Genomic DNA, 26,035 nt, shown 5'->3' on the forward strand with positions numbered 1-26,035 from the left:
ATTAATCAATACTTTATGACTTTAAATGGGGACCAAAATATGCCTTAATTTGGCCTAATTATAATGTTGGTAAGCAGAATTTTGGTCACAACCTCAACACAAACAAAATTCTGCGCACCCCCTGAAATTTCTGGCGCACCCCCAGGGGGTGCCCGCACCCCAGGTTAAGAACCACTGCTCTACGTGACTGTTTTCTAATAATAACAACAACAATAATAATAATAATAATAATAAAAATTATGTCCCCATGGGAATGACGGTGTGAAAACTAAAGAAGACAACATGCTTAGCTAAAAGTCATGCTTAGACAACATGCTTAGTTAAAAACAAAACAAGGACAAAATAGGAATCACTATGAAAGAAAAAAACTTTTTGACAGAAGAGGACTTTGAGTTCTCTGTAATTACTCTCCCAGTCCAAACAGACGTATCAAAATGTTGCATGTCAGTCAGGTAGTCAAAGGGGATTGGGTTTGGGAATGGCTAAAACGCACCTCTCTAAACTAGTGGGCTGATTGAATACAGTATATATTAAATCATGCACATGTGAAAAGAAGTTCCAAAGGACAGCTTCATCCTAGATTCTAAGGTGTGGGCCTAAATTCGCAAAGGTCACTCGTCCTACAGACAGAGGTGACAGACAGGTTGGGTTTGACAGGCAGCGCTGGCCGTCAGTTCAAACCGGTTCAAACAGTAGCTAAATGGCGCCCCTAGTGGGGGAGGGGAACATGTCTGTAGGAATGTGTCACATCCGGGACATTTTGGCGAGATGGTCATGGCCGAGAGTACTGTCGTGTTGAGGAGAAACCGTCCAGGGACCAAGGCGAAGGTACATTTTACCAGCACTTTCGCGTTCAAAATACTTATTCTCCTCTCTGCCAAGTGTATTTGCTAGGCGCATTGGCGTTTTCAAGGCCTCTGATACGGTTTTTGACACCAATCTTGTTCATGAGCCACTGTGGCCTAGCCTGTAAACAGCTAACTGCTAGCTCGTGAACTATCAAAGCATACACAAACTAGTCCATTAGTTCACGGAAGAGAGAGAGATCTAAACGAACAAAGTAATTGTAGCTTAAATCCCGATCTTGTGATATGCGTTGATGCAATGTTCAGTGCTCTTAAAGTTAAGCGATGCAGCTGCGATGTATCCCACTCAATTTGACGTGTATTTTCTGTTGTTTGTGGGGTTTTTGCCACCCACGCACTCTGCAACTTTGTGGTTGCTGAATGCAACATGATCAAATACGGTGATTTTATGGACAGGATAGATCATTCAGTTCAAGTAATGCTTTGCTGTGTTGAGTGAAGTGCTGAGTCTGACGGGCATAGGTGTTGCTGTTGTTATTACGTGATCATAGCATGATATGATCAGTGATGTACCACTGGTACAGTACCAGTTTAATACTGTCTTCTCTCTGTGTGTGCAGGACTTCTACAACTGGCCTGATGAGTCTTTTGAGGAGATGGACAGCACACTGGCTGTGCAACAGGTGAGGTTCAATTGACCAATGACTGAGCAATATCACCGACAGCTATATTAGGTGATTATTAGACTGGTAAAACCAGGTCATTTGGAATTATGTGGCAGACAGTGTATTGTAACCAGGGCTCTAACCTGCCACCTGGCCGGCTGGTACAAAAGTCCACCTTGCTAGCCACTCTGACCTATTAGTGAGTGTGTGTTTGGCTAAGATTAACATCTACTTGCCATTGTGGATGGTGATGAAAAAAGCTAATGAGCGCAGGTTTCCTATCACTGATGGTAAGGGAGTCTTCTTGGCAAAGGAGGGCTGAAGGAGTGTTTGATTCTGCATTCTAGTAGGAAGATTGGCTATGCTCGCTCACACCTTCCCCCTCCATTGCTGCAAGGCCTTTGTACCTAAAAAACTGTAAATAACTTTTGTGTAGGTTACAACCATCATCTAATTGTGATATGATGTAAAAGGTTTACAATATGCTGATTTTATTGATATTCAATTTTAATAATAACCCCCACTGTTCCTGTGTACCTACAGTACATCCAACAGAACATCCGTTTGGACTGCGCCAACATCGAGGGCATTCTAGAACCTCCAGAGGGGCAGGACGAGGGCGTGTGGAAATATGAACACCTGAGGTGAGACTCCTGGCTGAATATCTCTCTAGGTCGTCCTCAGACGAGCCTTCCATCGTTGCTTCCAGTCATCCCGATTCTCCATGCATCTTTTCAGTTCGCTGGTACTCAGGGCTCTGGCGTCCTTCTTGAGTATGTCCACAAATGTTAGTGTGGGACGTCCTCTTAACCGGCACCCATGTGATGGTTCCCATAGCACCAGTTTGCTGGCTGGCTGCTTGGCATGGGGGTGGTAGCTAGGTGCTCACAGAATATAGGCAATGGAGGCCAACTAGCAGAGTTGGTTGAATGTTAGTAATCTTCCCTCCCCAGGGCTATACTAAGAAGCTGGTTCAGGAGTAAACCAGGTTAACTGAAGAGGTAAATCATCTAATAGAAGAGCCAGGAGTCCTCATTAGATGATTTAACCCTTCATAGGGCACATACATCTCAGCTTCTGAGTGAAAAAAAGTTTGACAGGCTCCAGGCCACTGCTGATTGGTCAAATGTCATGATGTCCCTATCTGTATGAAAGCCTGATATCTCCTGATTAATTTGGTATAACCCACTTGGTTGTATACCCTTGTAGAGAGGCATGACAGGAGCATTCGTAATAGGTGGGCAAGTGATCGGAAGTGATCAAATATAGTCTTGCCCTCTAGGGGCCTCTGATTTTTGGTTGTAAGCCTGTTCTGGGTGGTGCGAGGATTGGACACGTAGGGAATAGATTGCACTCAGTTTTTTCTTCTTTCTTACGAGGATGGGACCCACTTACCTTATTATCATCGACTTTCAAATCTCGTACCGAGATTTGGTCTGACCAAGAAGACAAAAAATAACGTTTCCCAAACGGCCTGGTTAACCCGCCTCCCTCGGTTTGCTACTGGTCGAGGCGAGAAAAGGCTGTGCCAAAGTTTAAACCAAACATTTATAGAATAATAGAACGTCTCTGCTTAAACAACGTCACTGGATTGCTCCAGAGCTCAGAAAGGATACGTGTATTTGTATTGCTCCTGGCCTGACTAGAGGCAACGCAGAAGGTGCTGCGTCACTAGGAGGTTGTAGCTTGGCTAGGGACCTACTGGAGTGCAGAGTAAGTTTAGGTGATTAACCTGCTTTAGTGAAGACGCAAGTAAGCTTAGTCATGAATGTCTTAGCAGAACAGCCCAAGGCTTCATACTCTTCTCTAAGCAAATGCCATCACAGCAGGATCTCTCTCTCTCTCTCTCTCTCTCTCTCTCTCTCTCTCTCTCTCTCTCTCTCTCTCTCTCTCTCTCTCTCTCTCTCTCTCTCTCTCTGTCTGTCAGAAGGAATGTGTCTGAAAAAGAAAAACGATACAACCAGCTTCCAATATTAAGAAAGAGTGGGCAATTTAGTGCAGTTAAAGGTGAAGATCCCATCCCAGGGAAAAAGTGCTGGGCACTGTAATTAACCCCTTAGCGCAGAGTCTATGTTATAACCTTACTGTCTTCAAGAGTGTAAAGGCTATGTCTTAATCTGTTACTTAAGGCTCTCGGTAATGTCATAGCAATGTTGTTATGATGTAGTTGAGTATTTTCAGGAAATAGTGAATAGGCCCGCCAGCGACCCCATCGGCAGTAAGAGGCTACAGCCCTGTTAAAATAAAGTGTTACTGACTTTCCGATGTAAAATGTTCTACTCGCCTTGTCTTTGTAAAGGAGGCTAACTAGCAGAGTTGGCGTGGAACTTTGGTAAACCTCGCTCCCAAAAGCCTCATACAGTATTGATGCCATTGGGCTGGGAGACTGGTCTCTTGGTCCATCGGTATCGTACTGTGTCTCCCATTGCCGGACCGTTGTAGTTGACGAGGTCGCAGGTTCGATCCCCGAGGGGGATGAACAGGTGCAAGATGACCTCTGTCACATCTTAATCTATTTCCATTTTCTTTCTGCCCACAGGCAGTTTTGTCTGGAGCTGAATGGACTTGCGGTTAAGCTTCAGGTAGGGTTCTGAATTCAATTCTGCTGCTCGGGCCTCTTATGTTTTGGTAATGTGTGCTGTGTGTTTTTTCTTTAGAAATGTGTGAGTGTTGGTGTATTGGTAATATCCTGTGTGTGTGTGTGTGTGCGCGTGTGTGTGTGTGTGTGTGTGTGTGTGTGTGTGTGTGTGTGTGTGTGTGTTTGTGTGTGTGCGCGCGTGCGCATGCGTGCGTGCGCGCGTGCGCATGCGTGCGTGCGCGTGCGTGCGTGCGTGTATGTTGGTGGATTATGATGACTGAGCAATGTTGTATCTTATTGCAATGCAGACATAAATAATGTAGTAGTAAAATGTGTGTGTGTGTGTGTGTTGGTGGATCATGACTTGTTCTAGCATTGTTCTATCTGTGACATTTATGTCTTTATTGTGAACATAAATAAAGTAGTTAAAATGTGTGTGTGTGTCTTGGTGAATCATGACTGAGCACTGTTCTATCTGTAACATTTTTGTCCTTATTGCGGATATAAATAAAGTAGTTAAAGTGTGCGTGTGTGTGTTTGTGCGTGTGTGCGTGCGTGTGTGCGTGTGTGTCTGTTTGTCCGTTCAGGTGGAGTGCCATCCAGACACGTGTACCCAGATGACGGCTACAGAGCAGTGGATCTTCCTCTGTGCAGCACACAAGACACCCAAAGAGGTACACACACACACACACACACACACACACACACACACACACACACACACACACACACACACACACACACACACACACACACACGACATCCAAAGAGCTAGGAACATCTCACTCATACACACACACAAGACACCCAAAAAAGAGGTAGGAACATCTCTCTCTCTCTCTCTCTCTCTCTCTCTCTCTCTCTCTCTCTCTCTCTCTCTCTCTCTCTCTCTCTCTCTCTCTCTCTCTCTCTCTCTCTCTCTCTCTCTCTCTCTCTCACACACACACACACAAAGGTTTTGACATTATAAAAATGTATTGATTTAAACAAATTAATTTAATGTATTTATTTATTCATTTCACTACTTGTGTAGTAGCAGTATCGCATGTAGCTACCTCCGCAAATAATAATGTGACTCAAATAAACAAACTGAATGGTAAATTAGACAGGGTCTTCTACATCGCTGCTTGGTATCGGCAAGTGTCTGATGAGTACGAGTATGACAATAATGAGTAAGTATCGAGCCAATACCAGTATCGTCGGTGCATCCCTAAATAAATGGAAACAAACTTTTGCTGCTTCAGAATGACATCAGTGGATTGGAGTACTAATGCAGTTATGTGTTTGTTTGGAAGACAGACACAGACTGGTCATTATCGTTGTGCTTGTTGTTACAATGACAAATGAAAGATATTCTAAATCTAAATTCTATTTTATGCTGGTGGTCGACTTCTGTCTTACTCTGTTTGTCCCTAGTGTCCTGCCGTAGACTACACCAGACACACTCTGGACGGGGCTGCCTGCCTGCTCAACAGCAACAAGTACTTCCCCAGCCGGTAAGAACGCAAGCAGAGATTCTTTAAGTATAGAGATATGCCATTGTAATAGGTTGCTATGGGCACCTAACATGACCAGGTTCCGGTCTGCCTAAAGGGGGTGTCATAATGCTCCTAGCATTGAATAGAACAGTCCTTAGGTCTGCCTAGGTCTGCCTAATAGAACCCGGAAACAATGGGCCAATGGAACCTCTCTCTCTCTACTCTCTCTGACGCAAGCTGTATGGTGCAGGACACATTCATGGAGTAATAATTAAAAAAATGGATGGGTTGTATGTGGAGGAGAGGAATGTAATGTATAGGTATGTAGAGGAGTGTATACTGGAGTGTACAGTAGGGCTGCACGATTATGGAAAAAAATCATAATCACGATTATTTTGGTCAAATTTGTAATCACGATTATTGAATTTCGCAGATTTTTTTGAAAATTATAACAAGATGAAATATAACCAAGAATGAATTATATACGGGATGAGCAAAATAAAATGAATTGTAATGATTATGTAAAGGCAATAGCATGAAACTTAGGTGGACAGATTTCTGGCCAGAAACACCAGCCTGTCAATATGTTCTGGCTTCAAGGACGCTCTCACAGGTAGGTCACTATTGCCACGATGAAATCACGATTAAAATTTCGACTTGGATTTCACTAATTTATCACGATTTTCGATTATTTTCGATTAATTGTGCAGCCCTACTGGAGTGTATATGAATAGATGTGTGTATATGTATGAAGATGTCTGAGGATGTTTATGTCTCTATGTGTGAAAATGGTGTCTATATGTGTAGCAAATGAGATGTGTACTACAAGATCTAACCTGATGGAACTGAACAGTCTGATGTGAAAACAATTATCCCTGTGGGACAATAAAGAATCTAATCTAATCTAACAAAGTAACGTATCTGAGTAACCAGTAGACCCGTGTACTTGTCTTATGATCAGCTAACTCTGCACTGGTTGGATTAAGTTTGTGGTGGGTTTTCAGTGTTTTTCAGTAACAACACAGTATCTCATTAGGTACAATGGAGTAAATGGTGTAACAGCTATGTAATGCCATGTGCTAGTGTTTTAATTACTACACTCTTTTACACTTTTACTTTTGACACCTCTGAATACAGTGTATGTGTGACATTGGCTCAGAATTCGCCTTTCGTCATAATATCTTTATTAAAATGTCCTGCTTTCATATCTTGTGGTTTTTACAGTGTGAGCATTAAGGAGTCCTCAGTGGCTAAGCTGGGCTCCGTGTGCCGGCGTATCTACCGCATATTCTCCCATGCTTACTTCCACCATCGCCAGATATTCGACAACTACGAGGTATGTATGCTCAAGGAAATATAGACGTATATCTGCACAAGCATGTATGCATCCTCTATGTATGTAGCTTCTGTTGTGTGTGTGAGTGTGTCTGCTTGTTGTTAAGAAATAGCTAGCTGTAGTTTGGCACCACGGAACACAGCAGGCCAATACTGACCTGTGTAGTGTACGTAACAGCAGTGTGTGTGTGTGTGTGTGTGTGCGTGCGCGCGCACGCGTGTGTCAGTTAGTGGTTTGATTGCATTTTTGGGTGAAGATGAATGTATATGTATACAGTACATGAAATTTGTTTAAGTTCAACATTAACAACTGAGTAATTGAGAACTTGGGTAATCTTGAGTTTCCTTCTGGGGGATGATACCTCGAACTGTAAGTTGATTGTAAGTAATGTAATTATATATTGAGGCGTCTGATTCCTCTCATGTGTGTTCGTGTGTGTTTGTGTGTGTGTGTGTGTTTCAGAGCGAGACCTTCCTGTGTCATCGGTTCACGCGGTTCGTGACCAAGTACAGCCTGATGTCCAAGGACAACCTGATTGTCCCCATCATGGAGGACGGAGAGGAGGATGAGGAGGGAGGTGGAGAAGAGGGAGCGGAGGAGGGAGGAGAGGAGGAGGGGAGGGGCGCAGAGACGGAGGACAGCGAAGCCTGATGAGGAGAGGAGAGGAGAGGAGAGGAGGAGATAAGCTTGAGGAGACATTCAACACACACGCACACATGCACACACATGTACACAGACACGCTGGAAGGCTTCAACGCACAATTAATTACACAGACACACACATGAACATGAACAGACACACACTTACATAAATGTGAGCACAGCACATACAGTACAATTACACACACACACACACACACACTGCCAATGCCACGTACCTCAGCTAGGTTTACAACACACACACACACACACGCACGAACACACACCTATTCACACACACACACACACAGCCAATGCCATGTACCTCAGCTAGGTTTACATCACGCATGCACATCACGCACATACACACGTACGCATGCACACAAACCCACACACACACACCTATACCCACACACACACACCTATACATTCATGCACACAACACCATACATACACAAGCACACACACACTCCTATACACTCCTACACACACACACACACACACACACACTCACACACACACTGCTGTTACGTACACTACACGGGTCTATCTTGGCCTGAAGGGTTTAGGAGAGCTGTGTTCCGTGGTGCCAAACTAGAGCTAGCTATTTCTTAACGGTAGAGTTTTAAAAAGCACAAGCACACACACTCGCAATCTCACTCACGCACTTACACACACGCACACACACACACACACACACACACACACACGCACACACACACACACACACACACACACCTCTAGAACGGGTTAGCATTAGCAACATGACATCACTGCATCTACAGCTCTGAGGAGTCTGTTACTGGGCGGACTGCACTGCCACGCACGCACGCACACACACACACACACACACACACACACACACACACACACACACACACACACACACACACACACACACACACACACACACACACACACACACACACACACACACAGCTGTGCTCATGTGAGGAGGTTTTATAGATTCTGCACTTGCCAATAACACTACCGTAGTCACGTTCATGTGAGTGCGTGTGTGTGTGAGAGAAGAGCTCTCTTTTTCGGACGCTAGAATGAGTTCCAATCAAACGGTGGGCTGGTCAGAAGACCTGGAGTGGATGTTTTGTTAAGTAGCTGGGTTCTCGTTACAGAAACCTCCTAGCCCTGAAATTGTAAAGGTAGAGTATACATGGGTTTTTTTCTGTTTATAAACATGGTTTTGTGAGGAGGGGCAAGATACTGGCAGCCAACCACGTGAGCTAATTTTTTTGACCAACAGCGGTTTCCAACAATCAAGAGGTTGAGTTATGCGCAGCCAGGGTAAAACAAAAAGGAAAACCCATGTATTCATGTTTTGTAGTCTTTAGTAATGTTTTTTTTTATAGAGTTCATGCCACCTGTTCAGAAATGCAATCTTTTGCATGAATATTTACCCCTCACCAATTTCAAAGTATTTCTCATGACTTGGAAACTTAACGCTTTGACAGGACTAGTTGGATCTTCTCCATGTCTGTCATTTTGAATTGCCCATCATGGACATGCTTTTGGCTCCAAAACTTAAGTCTACTTTGGGCAGACCAGTAAATACTAGTTAATTACTGTGTAAATATTCATGGAAATATCAAGTTTTGGAATGGGCAGCATATATTTGGAAAATAAACGACTAATTAAAATGGCATGCTCTTTACTCATACCTTTAAGAAACGATTTCAGAGCTTGGCAGTTTCCATAATGAGGACCCTGGATTGTTATTAAAACCAGTGCTGGATCTCAAATGGTGCACTTGTACACTTTGGGCACTATGTTTCAGCGCTTAACGAATACACCATATACGCACTGAAACATGAACAGCACAATTGCACCATTTGAGATGCAGCCTAGGAGTGAATCTTTGTTCAGTTGGCTAGCTGGAAGACCAGTAGTAGAGTTGATAATATTCTGACCTGGATGTTTAGTAAAGAGAGAGAGTCCAGTCCATCATGTCCATTCCGTCTGCTCTTGAGATCATTCTGTACAGTACGGCATCACTGCTGGGCATGTTGGTTTGGGTAAACGTTTATTATTCTCGTTTATTTAAATTATTGTTTGTTTCTTACAGGGAAGAGGACTGTTGTACATTAATAAAATCTGTTTTGTATTGTTGGTTAAAAAAAAATACTTTGGCATTTGTATGTAAAATAAAATTACTATTGAAATTACTTTTTGGTCATGGCTTGTCTGTGTTTGCTTTTGCATAACATTTATATGTAAATTTAATATGTACCTTGGCACCAGTGTTGGACAGTAATGCATTACAAAAGTAATTAATTTGCTACTTTTTGCTGTAATGCAGTAATGTAAGTCATTACAGGGCCAACATCTGTAATATTTACTTAGTTGCAATGCTACATAACTTAAGTTACAATGCATTACAATGACCATTTTAGTGGTGTTCAGTGGTGGGTCAGAAAGAAGCTATTCCTGAACCTGGTACGGTAGTTTTTAGTCTGCATGATGCCAAAAACACCTGGACGAGAGGTGAAAAGGGCATGACTTAAGAGCTTGATTTACACTGTAATAAATTGACATATCCATATTTAGGCCTACAGTTCTTTTGGCGAAAGTAACTAATGCAAAAGTATTGTAATGCCTTACATTTTAAATATACCTTGTAATATGACAGTAATATGTAATCAGACAGTATGACAGTAATATGTAATCAGTAATGCATTACAGTTTTTGAGAAACTTGCCTAACACTGCTTGGCACACTTCTTATTAGCAATTGTAGTGTTCATCAATGTAGATTCTCATCACTGATAAACTCAACCAGGATTGCATTGGTAAAATCTTTTATTTTGATATTTAGAACTTAAACATTCAACACAACAAACAGTCAAATGCTACATTTGTGCATCATTGTAAAACTTGAACCATGAAACTCAAAAATCAAAATATTACAGAAATGTAAGAACAGTGTTAACCATGTCACCGTATGTGGTAGTTTTCCATCATCTGACACTGAGCAACAATAAGATAACACAAGATAATAAAAAAATCACAATTTATTCTAAATACTTGTTTTTGTAAACAATCTGTAAGAAGATATGTAAGAACTCAAGAATTCTGAAGGAGATATTAAGCATTAGTAAATCTGGTGAATTTGATAACAAACATGACACGAAGTCAATGCCATACAATATAAAATCAATTTTAAGAACATACAAAGATGGCATATCAACTGTAAGAACATACAAACATGTCCAGGAATTTACTTTGATGGCACGTAAGTGCAGAGAGCTGCCATTATGTAAACAACTGTTCATGAATGTGCAGAAGAAACTGAACTTTTCTAAACCTTGTACCTAGTTATAAATGCTTGGTGCTTCATTCTCGTCAACCATTTATAAACCAACATGTTCATTTACATGCATATGGTTTTTCATTTACTTATTTGGGTGCTTTCAGTTCTGAAATTTACAAGGGTGATTCATAGGTGTCAGATGATTTGAGAACTTGCTCATTTTTTGCCATTATCTAGTTAACAAAATGTTTGGCTTGATCGTCAGGCTAAGAAAAAAAAACATAATGGGACGAAAAACAGTGTTGAGCTTTGTGACAAATTAAAATGAAATAATTGCATTATATGACCTGAATGGCAACATATTAGCTCTATAGGATATTTAATAATTATACTGGGCTCAGGCTCACGTCTACAATACTAGAGTCAATTTCTTTTAAATCTTTTTTTCTCGTTCAGCCCAAAATGATTTGTACTGACACCAAACTAAGACTTGTTGATAGTGATGCCAGCGGATTTTGCTTGCGTTCAGTTAAAAAAACAAAAAAAACAACAACAACCTTTACTCAGTTAACAAAATACTATAATAAGAATGCAGCGTTCCTTCATTTTATATAAAAGATATATACCCTGTGCGTGGCATTAAGTTCTAACTTTTAGGTGGAAATGTTAACACACTGCTGAGGCTTCTTTTTGAAATACGTAATAAGCATTAAACTACAACAGCATACGTAGGCATCGTACAAATTCTACTTTAAGATTTCACTGTACTATACCTTAAGACATTGCTGAAAGTGGTTATTCAGAAAGGATTAGTACTTCACATTTGACAGCATTACAAAAAAAAACCCCAAAAAACTGTTTTTTTAAGTCACAGGTCAATTTCTACAAAAGAGAAGATCACTGGTTGTTCACATTGGAAGAAGAGACCTCTGGGAATCTACCTATGACGCAGTGTTAAAAAATGTATGTCTCAGAAAAATATCCAAAATATGTTGGCAAAATACACATCTTAAGATCTCACACTGCAGAGGGACTGTGATGGTCTGAAGAATTTCACACAAACACACTGAAAACTTTCACATAAAAAATATGACTGTACTTGACTGTAGAATGACTACAGTAATTAAAAAAAAGAAAAGAAACCCAGTGTTCAATGTAAAGTTTTTTGATGGCTTTAGCCATCTCAGTGCAAATGTCAGTGTCTGCTTAAAGGACAAGTGCACTATTTTGAACGTTACGCTCCTTTTCTGAGTTGTCTGCAATGTTTTAGATTCCCCCTCATCGTTTTCTAGATGTTTGCTGATGACTCCGTTATTTGGCCAATTTGGATTTTCTCTGAATCGGCTTTAGAAGGGCTGTCTATGGGCAAGTCCATATCTGTTCTAAAAACACCCTAAACATTTGTTTTCAAAAGTATTCAAGTAGTTAAAAATAACTCTTCTGCCATATTTGTTATTTTGTTTCATGTTTCGCCAGAAGAATTGTTATGGAACACCAGTGAACAACCCTAAACACTTGGTGAGATGCACACTCGTGAAAACAAATGTTTAGGGTGGTTTTGAGAACAAATGCGGACATGCCCATTCGGCGGCCATTCTTAAGGTGGTTGAGACAAAATCCAAATTAGCCAAATCATAGAAAAAAATGATGAGGGGGGAATCTAAAACATTACAACTCAGAAAAGTATAAATATATAAGTATAAAAATATTGCACTTGTCCTGTAGGATTGTCACCAGAGGAGACCCCAAGAGCTACAGACAGTTGGAGATTAAGTTCAGCTTCCATTCCTCAGCTGATTTCTTGATCACTTATTAGGTGATTGACGGTATGGTTTTATTATCTGTAACGGCTTGATCTTGAGGTGACCCCTGGCTGATAGCTTAAGTTTTACGAGACGAGAGGCAGCAGTGACAGTAGTGACAGAGCTTGAGATGGCGTTCAGTGCTTTAATTCCTGAGGTGCCACGTGCTGTGTGCTGAGGTAATCACTTGATATGTTGTACTGTAGTACCGGCAGATCAAGCCAGACGCACTGTAGCAGTGGCAAACGTCTCAGAGAAGTGAGGCAGTATCATATAAGCATGATATGTTAAGTGAAACCACATGACTAGAGACTGGGTTGTTAAGGCAATGCTGAGTGGTGCACCACCACCACCTAGTGGTGGACCTGGGAGTTACAAGGCTACACAGAACATAAGGCAGAGCTGATGGAGGTTGAGCAGTTGTATAAAGAAGTAGATAAACTCTTGCAGATGTAATTACAACACTCGCAGTATGATATTGCAAAGTTAAAACCATGTAGTATCATACCACTCGTGTTGTAATTACACTGGTAAGAGTACTTCTACTTCTACTTTATACAACTCTGGAGCTGAGTCTCGTTTGAGAAGTACAGAGTAGGTGGGATGCATCAGGAGGACATCATGTGACCCAGCTGTTTAGTATGAGGACGGCGAATGCAGCGAGCCAGCTGACTTGATGCGTATAACCTGCTGGTGGCTGGCAGAGGGAGGGTCCTGCTGGATTGGACGGTACACAGGGCAACAGTGATGTGATGTGTCATCATGTCATACAGCTGATTAGATTGTCTCATGTGGAGGTGAAGTGGGAGAGAGCAGGTAGGAGTAGAGGGTTGCTATAGCAACAACAGGGGTTACTACAGTAGGGGGAGGGAGGAGGAGGAGGAGAGGAGGCGTTCTGGAGGAGGAGGAGGAGAGGAGGCGTTCTGGAGGAGGAAGGGCCACAGGACCTGGGAGCTGGTCAGGTGATGGGAGAGGGGGGCTGGTCCTGGCCATAGGAGGAGCAAGCGAACTGATGTGGATGGGCCAGACGAGGACAGAGGTCTTCTGGAGGAGGAGGGAGGACAGAGAGGAGGTCTTCTGGAGGAGGAGGGAGGACAGAGAGGAGGTCTTCTTCAGGAGGAGGACAGAGAGGAGGTCTTCTGGAGGAGGGAGGACAGAGAGGAGGTCTTCTGGAGGAGGAGGGAGGACAGAGAGGAGGTCTTCTTCAGGAGGAGGACAGAGAGGAGGTCTTCTGGAGGAGGAGGACAGAGAGGAGGTCTTCTGGAGGAGGGAGGACAGAGAGGAGGTCTTCTGGAGGAGGGAGGACAGAGAGGAGGTCTTCTGGAGGAGGAGGACAGAGAGGAGGTCTTCTGGAGGAGGAGGACAGAGAGGAGGTCTTCTGGAGGAGGAGGGAGGACAGAGAGGAGGTCTTCTGGAGGAGGGAGGACAGAGAGGAGGTCTTCTTCAGGAGGAGGACAGAGAGGAGGTCTTCTGGAGGAGGAGGACAGAGAGGAGGTCTTCTGGAGGAGGGAGGACAGAGGAGGTCTTCTTCAGGAGGAGGACAGAGAGGAGGTCTTCTGGAGGAGGAGGAGCAGGAGAGAGGAGATGTGATGGAGGAGGTCTTTTTGGGTTCTTTTTCAGTTTTATGCCAGCAGGAAGAGTTAGCAGTCAGCAGGAGGTTGAGTCAGCAGGAGGTGCGTGTAGGAGGAGGTCAGGCAGTGGAGGTCCTGTGTGTGTGTGGTGTGTTCATTGCAGCTCGGTGGTGGTGTGCGGAGCAGGATACTCGGCCGTCTCTGTGTGGGCGTGGCCATTATGGAGGTGATGGGCGTTGTTATAGCGACCACACCGATTCCTCAGTGAGGGAGACAAGCCGCGCCGGCCCGAGTAGAACTTGGAGTGCTCCTGCATCACAAGAACCAACCAATCAATCAATCAACTAATCCAATACAACATGTATTTATATAGCGCAGTATCAGAACTATTAAGTTGACTCAAAGCGCTTTCAAAATACACAAACACATAGGCCAACACACATGTATTCCCACACCTATCACAAGAGCCAACCATTCAACCATTCAACCAACAAACATTCCTCTGGTGTATACATAGGTTTCACGTTTACAAACTTTCGTGTTGTGGAGGGGCAAGATGCTAAGCAGCCAACCACGTGAGCTCATTTTTTGACCGACAGCAATTTCCAACAATCAGAGGTTTAAGAATGCGCAGCCAGGTATGTTTACAAATGTGCAACCCATGTATATGCATCATTTGTCAGGTCTATAACGCTTATTTCTTCTGATGTATTTAGAGATGTACAGGATCCAAGATCCAGTTCCGGATCCGGCAGGATAATAGGGTTTTTCAGACTATCCGGATCCGGCAGGATCTTAAGCAGTGGATCCGGTATCCGGCAGTTACCTAAAAATCAGGATCTGGGGCATCTCTACTTTTTACGTAGCCTAGGCTTTTCAGTCAGTCTTTCACAGTCCCAATCGCTGCATGGAGTGAAAGCCCTTTGGAAGCGGCCGTTGAAAGCAGTGTGGCAGTAAGCCAATGAGTCTTAAAAATAGTTTGCGCCAACGTAATAAAAAGGGCCCACGTGTGCGAGTTGGCTATGTGTTTCAACCCTTTTGTAGGATCCGGTTTCCGGATCCGGCAGGATCTTAAGCAGTGGATCCGGTATCCGGCAGGATCCTAAAAATCAGGATCCGGTGCATCTCTAATCATTTGTCAGGTCTATAACGCTTATTTCTTCTGATGTATAATGCTTATATTTGGTAACGTCTCATTCATATTACATTACATTACATTTAGCAGACGCCTTTGACCAAAGCGACTTACAAGGAGTAAATTCAAGCAAGTACAGAGTAAGGGGTCGAGTACAGAGTAGGGGGTATTATTATCAAACAACATACTGTAAACTGTGTGCACCCATTCATAATTTCTCATGTAGATACAGAATATGTACAAGTGCTGTGACCTCTGACCTTTATGGAATCTCTGTGCATCAAGATGGCAGCCGTGGCAGCGGGGGAGGGGAAGTAGAGATGCTGAAACGAGGCATGGACCATCACATCCATCTGGGCACGCTAAGAAGAGGAGAGGAGAGGAGAGGAGAGGAGAGGAGAGGAGAGGAGAGGAGAGGAAAGGGGAGGAGGGAAAAAGGGGAGGAGAGGAGAGAAAGAGATGAGAGGGAGGGGATGACAGGAGAGGAGAGGAAGTAGAGGAAAGGAGAGGAGAGGAAAGGAGAGGAGATTAGAGGACATGAGAGGGGTGGAGAGGAGAGGAGAGAGGACAGGGGATAGGGGAGGAGAGGAGAGGAGTGGAGAGGAGAGAAAGAGGATATGAGAGGGGAGGAGAGGAGGGTAAAGGGGAGGAGGGGAGAGGAGAGAAAGAGAAGAGAGGAGAGAGGAGGAGGAGAGGAAGAGATGAGAGGGTGGGGAGGAGATACAGGTACCCCTGCCATGAGGAGCACAGCAACACACACACACACACACACACACACACACACACACACACACGCACACACACACACACACACACACGTACAGGTACCTCTGCCATGGCTGCATCGTGAAGGGGTGCTGTTGGTTGTCCACAGGCCACGTCTGTTACTGCCGCCACCTCCACGGGATGGTAGTGGTGGAGATCACCACTCTGCAGGTACACCACAGGACTGGAGGACACTGGAGGCTACGCACATGAAAGTAATATTGGCATGTTGAATTTTGCTGTAATTTCCCTTAAGACACCCCTGTTATAAATTAGCTGTTACCAGAACCATGACTAAGTCGTAATGTATTACTAAAGACCCTGTGTCATAGTGGTGTCATAGTGGTGTTGTACTATGGTAGTAAAGTATTTTTTTTAGTGAATATTACAACGTCCCAGTGGCGGGATGGTAGCCTGATTATCATCGACTTTCAAATCTCTTTGAGACTTGGTCTGACCAAGAGCATAACAATTAACGTTTCCTTAACTGCACGGTTGACCTGCCTCCCAGGGTTTGCCACTGGTTGACTAGTGTCAGACAAAGTGGATGGAGTTCCAGATTTTCCGGGAGATCAGAAACGATATTTGCCTTGCTCTTGGCCTGACTAGAAGCAACGCAGAGGGTGTTGCGTCACTAGGAAGGTGTGGCCTTTCTAGTGTTGTACTATGGTAGCAACGTTCTTTTCAGTGACTATTACCGCGCGAATAGACCAGGCGCGATGCGATTCAAGCGACAGAGTGCAGCAGCAAGCGATACGAGCGATTGAGGAGACTAGAGTATGTCCGTACAGGCAGAAGGCAAAGCATTCAAGCATTCCCATTGGCTGTGGTCACTGACCTCTATACAGTCATTGGCTGTCGCGGCTTGTCGCCGAACCGCATCATAGAAAGTTGAAAAGATTTCAACTTCAAACTGTCACGCTCGTCTCGCAAATCGCTCTAGTCTCCAGAATCGCTTTTGTTGTGCGACTCAATACAAAGTCAATTACTTCCGTCGCTCGCCTCGCTCAGATCGCCGCTGGTGTATTTCTGCTATTACAATGTTCCAGTGGCGGGATGGTGCCTGGTAAGGGGTGCCCTAGTGTGCAGTATAACCAGTGCTGTGTGTGTGTGTGTGTGTGTGTGTGTGTGTGTGTGTGTGTGCGTGTGTGCGTGTGTGTGTATGTGTGTGTGTGTTCAGAAGTATTATGGGCGGTTCACTAGACTAGTGTACAGTAGGGCTGCACGATTTTAAGAAAAAATTGATATTGCGATTTCTCTGACAGATATTGCGATTTCGATTTCCACCACGATTTTTTCCCTTTTTTAAAATCAAGTTTCAGTGCATGGGGCTCTGTTCTTATGCTCTCCATCAGTTGGTCCAGTTAAAGTGAATGTCTTTTCTAGTGAGTGACCTGTTCACGGGCAGCATGGAGCTTTCTGATTGGTAACTGATACAGAGCCGTTCTATCAGAGCTATCTGTTGTTTTCCACACCACAAAGCAGGGGCAATAAGCAGAGCATACATAAGTGCAATTATTGACGAAAACAAAACATGGACCAGTTTAGGTGCACGATTTTTATGGCTTTGACGATCCCAAAATCGTTTTTTTTCAGTTCGATCTTTCAGCCCTAGAGTGCAGTATGACTACAGTGCTACCTGAGGAGGATGAGGAACCACGCCAGTCCACTGATGAGGAGTCACATACTGGCCCGCAGTCTACACACACACACACACACACACACACGCACACACGCACACACACACACACACACACACACACACACACACACGCACACACGCACACACACACACAGGCGCGCACACGCACACGCACGGCACACACACAGACACACGCACGCACAAACACACGCACACGGGGGAATAATAAGTATGTCATTTACTAAAACAATATAAAAGCAACGCGACCAAAAACATAACCTTGGCGGAGGTAATAATAGATAATAATGTATAAAACTAAAGTGATCATGGTAGTCACCTGGTAGTTGTTGTGGTAGTGTGCATGTTGAGGGTAGACTGAGGGGGCCGTCATGGCAGGAGATGCAGCAGACACAGGATGAGACTGAGACAGACACACACACACACACAGACACCTAGTTGGAATAACATTACGATACAACATATTCCTCGTTCCGTTTCCTTTCAAAAGCAACATCTCATTGATTTAAAATGGCCACTGTGTGCATGTTATTCATGGTACTTTCAGTATACAGTATACACAGTGTGTGTGTGTGTGTGTGTGTGTGTGTATGTTTGTGTGTGTGTGTGTGTGTGTGTGTGTGTGTGTGTGTGTGTATATGTTTGTGTGTGTGCGCGTGATACTCACGGGCCAGTGTGTGTGAGCGTGTGCATCGGGCGTGTGAAAGTAGGCCACTCCGTTGTGATAGGTGTAGGGGTATCCAGTGGAGGTGGTTAAATAGTGAGTGTTGCAGGAGGGGGCTGGAGCCAGGGGGGCGCTAGGACCCTGCGACACCAGACCACCTAAGGAGAGAGAGAGAGAGAGAGGGTCAGGTACGCAAGCACATTACATTATAGTAGGCTCTTACTGCAGATGGGGTCGCCAGCGGGCCTATTGACTATTGGCTGAAAATACTCAACTACTTTATAATAACATCACTTTGACATTACATACAGAGAGCCTTAAAGGTACACTGTGCAGGAAATGGTCAAAAAAGGTACTGCAACTATGTTGCTCATTGAAACTGGGCTGCCTATTGCCAAATTTGATCTTTTCATGAAAGATTACTACTGGTAAGTAATAAACTAATATTTTCTAATATGGCCCAAGTACAGTCATTTTTGCAGCTAAAAATGTCTATTTCTTGAAATTCTAAATGGCGGACCATGGAGAAGTTCCCCCTCTTTTCACAGTCATAATGAATACTTAGAATTTGATGGTGGTGGTAAGCATTCATGAAAAAGGTAACATTTGTGAATGGGTAGCATGAATTTAGGAAATAAACAACTAAAAATATTACACAGTGTACCTTTAAGTAACATATTAAGACAGCCATTACAATTTAGGTGACAGTAAGGTTATAACATAGGCTCTGTGCTGAGGGGTTAAGCTACATTCCCACACATTGGGGTAAATACAGAGTGAAGCAGTATACAAGTAAAGCAGAGCAAAACAACTGCAGTAAGAAACTAATTAGCAATGAACACACACACACACACACACAAACAGGTGGGAAGACATTTCCTGAAAGATGTCGAGCTGCGTCCTACATGCACCAAAAGGTATATAGGGATATTTGGTTTTCAGGTGAAATGTCAGGATGACCCTAAAAAAAGCCTCAAGCCTCATCACAAGCAAGCACTGTCACAGTAGCTGATACTTTTACACTAATTCACTCTCAACTAATTCAATTCAATAATTTTGCTGTTTTGTGACAACTGTGCGTGTGCATATGTACTGTACATTGTGTATTTCTCTCAGTGAAGGAAAAAAATATCAGAACAACCAGTAGAGCACAGCATAGTATCGTGTAGTTGTGAGTGAGTGTGCGGACGTGAGATTCTTACACAGCATTCCTGTATGCTGCCTGCGGATCGCCTGGCCAATGTTGAGCGTCTTATCCCTTATAGACAACCGACCCGCCTGCAGAGAGAGAGAGAGAGAGAGAGATAGAGAGAGAGAGAGAGAGAGAGAGAGAGAGAGATAGAGAGAGAACAGACAAGGATATAGATGTTAGAGACAGATAAAGACAGAGAGAAAGGGGGGGGGGCATATGTGAGAATAAGACTGACGGAGGAAGACATATTTTGGAGGGTACTTTAGGGTGCAGTAGGGTACAGGTAGTGTTATGGAGGGGGCAACAACTTAGACATGCACTCAAGGCACTAACCCTCTGTGGTGTACTATGTAACCCACACCGTGATAACTACCCCGGCGTGGACGCACCACTATCCCATCCCCCCTCACTCTCCCTCCTCCTCCCACCCCCACTGGAGTAACTGGCCAGCCAGGCTAGCAGGCTAACAGCTCCCAGGCATTGGGCAGAAATAGCTGTGTAAATACACAACTATGCTAACAGGCACGGAAGAGACCCAATGTGTGTTGAGATATCAAGAGAATTTACAAAGTGGAATATCTATCACAGAAGTGGTCGGATGGGACTCTCGATTTAATAATAATAATAATAATAATAATAATAATAATATTAATAATAATAATAATAATTGTATTTGTATAGCACTACATCATACAAGGCATTCAACTCAAAGTGCTTAACAAATGGGAAAAAAACATCATTGTTAGAGATGGATTTAAAAGGAGAGGTAGAGAGGAGAGGCAGAAATAGCAAATCTAAATGTATCTTCAATTTACTTCATGATCTCTCTATACTCTTTTTTTGTTTGTTTATTACAAACATATTACTTATTACAAACATTGTGACACAGCACTCCACAGCAGACAAGTGTTCACTGCACACAACGAAATTGCATGTATGCCTCACCTGTGCAAGGGGGCAGCTGCCAAAGGCGCCCATAAGGGAGCAGAGCAGCGGGACAGTACCATGATCAGTCATGAAGGAGGATGGGGGAGAGCACTGTTTAATTACTCCCCCCACCAACCTTTGGGCTACAAGTCTGACGCCCTAACTGCTTACACATGACTGCCTGTGTTTTTTTCTTTTTCTTTCTTTCAGAATTTTAAAATGGCATTCTTCTTCAGCTATTTCTATCACATGAGTGGTCAGATAGAATTAATTATCTTAATTTATCTTAAATTTACTTCATACTCTCCATACTGTTTTTATGATCCTATATGTTCATATGTTCATTATAAACTTACTGCACGGCATAATTAAGTATTTTGAACTTTTGAAGCATCAGATGGGACTATTTATTTACACTTACTTCATGAAGTATCTTGTGGGCATCCTCTTGAGTTTCAAATGTGACAAAGCCATATCTAAACAGTCAGCAAAATAACATAAGTTACACAAAAAAAGAATGTGTGCATTATGCAAAGCAAAAGACTACAATAAAAAAACGACACGTAATAATTACATCATACGTAATTATAGAAATTATGTTGTACATAATTATGACATGATTATACCCTTTGGATACGCCGGCTCGGTCAATGACGATTTTGACTTCCTTAACGACCCCGTAGTGGGAGAAAAACCGCCTCAGGTCGCCTTCGTTTGTCTGCAGGTTAAGGAGCAGACACAACAAGCACTCTCACACGTAAACAAAAACAACAAAAATATTTACAAACAACACTTACTGGTCCAGTGCACCTGTTCCACACACAGAGAAATAAGGCAAGGCATGGCAAGTTTATTTATATAGCGCATTTCATACACAGGTGCAACTCAATGTGCTTCACAAAGTTAACAAATGTAAAAGAAAGGAAACAGGGAAAAAAGAAGGAAATAAATTAGAGTCAAAAAACATTTAAAACATTAAGATAAAACATAAGGTGAAAATAATAATAAAATTAAAAATAAAATAAACATAAAAATAAAAATAATAAAAAAAATAAGAATGATATGTAATTTAAGCAAAAGGAAGGCATCTGAGAACAGCTTTGTCTTGAGTCTAGATTTAAAGCTATCAATCAGGGTATATACAGCAATCTTGAAGTCAAATTTACTACCATTTAATACCCTTTTTCACTACCTTTAGATTTTTTTTACAACCATCACGACATTCCGATTCCAGTATTAACAAGACATCTTTTGTAATTTCTACCTTCTAAACATTACATTACACTTTCGTGTTTTGCAAAAAGACGCCCGAAAGGGAGCAGTGCGATTCCAGAGTGCTGTTTAAAAGTCTGCTATGAACTAAGTCAGGTAGCTACTGTTGCGCGAATCACTGGTGTTTTGAAAAAACTGTGATAAACAGTGAATAAACAAAGATTTTTAAAATCAAAATGGTGCAACTAAAAAAAATAATACCTCGTTTTTCAAAAATTAATACTTTTTGAGCAAATTTACGACTTTTAAGGCCATTAAATTTTGACTTTTCAATTTATCACCTTTTAATACTTTTTAAAACCCTGCATACACCCTGTAAATAGTGGGTAGGGCTGTAACGATATTGTATCGAACCGAGAAATCGCGATACTCAGAGTCACTATACTGTATCGCGATACCAGGAGGCAGTATCGTGATACACTCTTTTAATGTTTTGTTACCCATCAACCCAGAAAACAACATGATATGAAGTGATAGTACTTCCAAGCATCATCATAATCATATAGAAACTTTTTAAAATGATCAGTAGCCTCTTGTAACCTATTCTATGCTTATCAGATATTGTTGGCAAATTAGAAATCGTGGGGTTTATCGAACCGTAGGTCATGAATCGTGATACAAATCGAATCATGAGTTGAGTGTATCGTTACACCTCTAATAGTGGGTGCATTTTTTACGTCATCTGGAGGCTGGTTCCAAAGCTTTGAAGCATAGAAGCTAAAGGCTGCCTCTCCACACTTTGTTTTGACTTTTGGAATCACCAGCAAATTCTTCTCCGTTGACCTTAGTGACCTGGTTGGTGCATACAGCTGAAACATATCCAGTAGATATGTGGGTCCAATTCCATTTAAAGATTTAATCACAAGTAGCATTGCCTTAAAATCAATTCTGTAGCTTACTGGGAGCCAATGCAGCGATCTTAAAATTGGAGTAATGTGGTCGAACTTCCTTGTTTTTGTAAGAACCCTTGCTGCTGCATTTTGTACAAGTTGAAGCTGTTTAATGGTCTTTTTGGGGAGGCCAGTAAAAAGACTGTTACAGTAATCAACCTTACTAGAAATGAAGGCATGTATTAGCTTCTCCAGATCATGTTTAGACATAAGGCCCCTACATTTAGAGACGTTTTTTTATGTGATAAAATGCAGACTTAGTAATAGCTTTCATGTGACTGTTGAAGTTTAGGTCACTGTCAATGAGGACCCCAAGATTTTTAACTGTATCCCTTGCTTTCAGTCCCTTCGTTTCAAGGATAGTAGCAATCTTTTATCTCTCCTCTCTTTTCCCAAATATAATTACTTCAGTTTTATCTGTGTTCAGCTGGAGGAAATTGTGAGACACCCATTTGTTAATTTGGTCCATGCAATGATAGAGTGATTCAAGGGAGGTGTAGTCATTGGGGGACATAGATAAGCAGAGTTGGGTATCATCCGCATAGCTATGGTAATTTATGGAGTTATTCTCGATAATGTGTCAAGGTGGCAGCATATACAGATTGAACAGTAGTGGTCCCAGAATGGAGCCCTGTGGGACCCCACAGTTCAGAGACATCGGTGATGAGGTATGTCTTCCAATGGCGACAAAAAAAAACGTCTTTGTTGTAAGTACGATTTTAACCAGTTGATCACTATGCCTGTAAAGCCAACCCAGTGTTCCAGTCTATGTAGTAGTATGGCATGATCAACTGTGTCGAAAGCTGCGCTTAAATCTAGTAGCACCAAGACGGATGATTTGCCAGCATCAGAATTCAATCTTATGTCATTCATAACTTTAATAAGAACTGTTTCAGTGCTGTGGTAGGCACGGCACACCACACACGACATTAGAAATAAAGCTCTCCTTTTCAGTACGTGTACCTACGGTGTACAGCCGTGGTCTCTAATTATTTTTTTCCAAGGGCCACATTATGTAGAGCAAGTAAAGCCGCGGTCCAAACCAACGCGATGAGAAACAAGTTAGATGTCTGCACAGAGAACAGATTTTTGCTTTTCCATTTTCCCTTCTTGTCAATGTCTGTTTTGAGACTGTTAGCATAAGATCTAACTCTCTGTGAATGCTTTGGCGATACACTGAAGTTTTAGTGATTGAAAATCACACACATTATGTTTTCCTTTGTTGTGACCTCATGGAGGGCCAAATGTTTGCCATGCCCGGGCTGGATTTGGCCCACAGGCCTTTGTTCGGAGACCAAGGGTGTACAGGAACAATCCTACAGTATAACAAATCCATACACTGTATATAAAGATGTTTAGCATTAAACTGCATGGTAACTGTTTCCATTTATTTACACATTGGCCCTTCCATTTATTTCGGTCGGATGAAGAACAAATCACCAGTACAACACTCACCCTTGTGTCGATGTTGCCGACGAATATGCGATTAGGTATGACTGTTCCATATCGTGGAGCATGATGCACGGTCAGTGGAGCGCTGGGCTCGGGAGAGCCAGAACTCCGGCTAGGGGAACTGGCCTGTGACTGGGTCTGAGTCTGGCGAAGAGACAATGCACTTGACATCAGAAAAAATGCGGCCAAACAAACCCGACACGGCACTTTGCATAACAAGTATCAAGTGATTGAACAGGCACGCTTGAATGAAAAGGTGGCTCTTGTATTAACCTGTAACTATTTTGAGTATGTAAAGCAGGGATGTCAAACTCAGGCCTGGTGGTCAAATCTGGCCTGTGGAGTCATTTTATTTGGCCAGCGAGATCATTTCTAAATGTGTATTACAATTGGCCCACATGCAGCATTAATGTAACAAGACTTGAACATGACATTTGGTGTGTCACAGGAATATGAGTGGGCCCGGACCATTGAAACAGCTCACACTCATGTGCAGGCACATTTGAACTAACAGAGTATAATGTGAAAGAGTGTGTGTTAAATTTAACTGTATGAGTATTAAGTGCATGTATGTATGCATGTACACTTTTAGTAGTTTAAAATAAATAAATATTGAGTTCGGCCAGTGACTTCGTCATAGATTTTGACCCTCAGTCAATTTGAGTTTGACACCCCTGACGTGAAATGTGATTTAATTACTTGAAACAATGTTGGCCTTGTTGTACGGATCGACAGAGAACCATTGTGGAGTTTTTAAGTCGCTCTACAATTACCACCAGTAATCACCAGTAACACTCACAATTGTGTCGCTGTTGCCGACGAATATGCCTTCAGGTATGACTGTGCCGTATCGTGGAGGAGCGTGATGCACGGTCAGTGGAGCGCCGGACTCGGGAGAGTCAGAACTCCGGCTGGGGGAACTGGCCTGCGACTGGGTCCGAGTCTGATCAAGAGATGATGAACTTCAGAAAAATGCAGCAATTCGCAAAACAAGTACAGGATTTTATGCTTAAATAAACAGGTTTTCGGTGGAATAAAATCTTGTATTAGCTTGTAACGAGCCTACGTTCAGTATATCAAGGGTGTTTCACTTGAAACAATGTTGGTCTTATTGTGCGGATTGATCGAGTGCCATTGTTGAATTCCCAACTCGCTACAAATACAATGTAGCAAACATAAGAGCGCATCACGGCAATGCGAAATTGGCAGTCAACAACATAATCAAGCAACCAGCAAAGCATGTCACACATTTTTACTGCATACAGTCATTGCAAATTCATGCATGTTCAAGACCAAATGGGTTCCCGATTACTACATGTACAATTAATTCAATCTTGCCAATGCTAACTAGCTGTGCGGTTACCTAGCAAGTTGCAAGCAGGTTCCAACAGAATCTTCATTTGAACTTACCGATGTGTCCATGTTGAAATGCAGGACGTCTGATGCTAGTCTAGTGCAGTAAATAATAATAATAAATTAAAGAAATGATATACACGTCAGTGTTTTCACTGTTGTTTCAACCGACAAAAATTACATGAGCAGACTCTTCTCTCTTCTACGGATCCCGTCTGGAACTGCAAACATTTCTGGAATGGTTCAATCGGCCTGCAAGGGGATCACTTGCATATGCGTACGTGAAATTGATAGAGCTTTAATAATATACATAGACATTCGACACACTTTTTACTACAGTTTTGAAACCTTAGCAGCGCCCACTATTTAGATATACTTAACATTTGGTTTTCAATCATAACCATTACCACCGTGCTCCCCTCAGTGGCTGTCAAAGTGGAACATTCCGGTTTGAAGGAGTTTTGAAACTTTTGATTATGGCGGGAAGTGTTGTTTTGAGAAAGGCCTCGGGCAACTTTCAACATTGATCTGTTTGGATTTAGCTTTCATTTTGTATGCAGAATGGATGCATACTGTACCAGGCCAG

The 26,035-nt window shown here is 42.6% G+C and overlaps 2 protein-coding genes across 3 annotated transcripts; one reads left to right on the top strand and one right to left on the bottom strand.

Moving 5' to 3' along the window:
• The first annotated feature begins 749 nt into the window (after nucleotides 1-749).
• Nucleotides 750-9,682, top strand: LOC134459813 (MOB-like protein phocein). The gene is made up of 8 exons (XM_063212246.1): nucleotides 750-828; nucleotides 1,427-1,489; nucleotides 2,015-2,115; nucleotides 4,011-4,053; nucleotides 4,637-4,723; nucleotides 5,466-5,545; nucleotides 6,752-6,863; nucleotides 7,326-9,682. Exons 1-8 carry the CDS (start codon nucleotides 769-771, stop codon nucleotides 7,512-7,514), a joined length of 735 nt encoding a protein of 244 aa, XP_063068316.1. The 5' UTR covers nucleotides 750-768; the 3' UTR covers nucleotides 7,515-9,682.
• Nucleotides 9,683-10,297: 615 nt separating this feature from the next.
• LOC134459814 (protein boule-like) lies at nucleotides 10,298-25,689 on the bottom strand. Of its 2 annotated transcripts, none has more exons than XM_063212248.1 (12): nucleotides 25,507-25,689; nucleotides 24,896-25,039; nucleotides 24,100-24,240; nucleotides 21,109-21,200; nucleotides 20,904-20,958; nucleotides 19,566-19,641; nucleotides 18,367-18,521; nucleotides 18,019-18,102; nucleotides 17,679-17,738; nucleotides 16,103-16,240; nucleotides 15,535-15,627; nucleotides 10,298-14,449 (listed from the first exon to the last, which is right to left on the bottom strand). In XM_063212248.1, the coding sequence occupies exons 1-12, from the start codon at nucleotides 25,516-25,518 to the stop codon at nucleotides 14,294-14,296; spliced, it is 1,206 nt and encodes a 401-aa protein (XP_063068318.1). In that variant the 5' UTR covers nucleotides 25,519-25,689; the 3' UTR covers nucleotides 10,298-14,293. The 2 variants fall into 2 exon arrangements, with proteins under 2 accessions (XP_063068318.1, XP_063068317.1); XM_063212247.1 differs by having other exon boundaries at nucleotides 15,535-15,636.
• Between the last annotated feature and the right edge of the window lie 346 nt (nucleotides 25,690-26,035).

The sequence above is a fragment of the Engraulis encrasicolus genome, chromosome 12 (assembly GCF_034702125.1).
Source record: "Engraulis encrasicolus isolate BLACKSEA-1 chromosome 12, IST_EnEncr_1.0, whole genome shotgun sequence".
In the NCBI taxonomy this organism is placed as follows: Eukaryota; Metazoa; Chordata; class Actinopteri; order Clupeiformes; family Engraulidae; genus Engraulis; species Engraulis encrasicolus.

Excerpts from the sequence above, each read along its gene's own strand:
- LOC134459813 (XM_063212246.1), top strand. The coding sequence starts at position 769 with ATGGTCATGGCCGAGAGTACTGTCGTGTTGAGGAGAAACCGTCCAGGG. Across the intron at positions 2,116-4,010 it reads TGGAAATATGAACACCTGAG|GCAGTTTTGTCTGGAGCTGA; the intron begins GTGAGACTCCTG and ends TTCTGCCCACAG. Across the intron at positions 5,546-6,751 it reads AACAAGTACTTCCCCAGCCG|TGTGAGCATTAAGGAGTCCT; the intron begins GTAAGAACGCAA and ends TGGTTTTTACAG.
- LOC134459814 (XM_063212247.1), bottom strand. Across the intron at positions 24,241-24,895 it reads TCGGCAACAGCGACACAATT|ACTCAGACCCAGTCACAGGC; the intron begins GTGAGTGTTACT and ends TCTCTTCGCCAG. Across the intron at positions 15,637-16,102 it reads ACGATGCAGCCATGGCAGAG|CGTGCCCAGATGGATGTGAT; the intron begins GTACCTGTACGT and ends TCCTCTTCTTAG.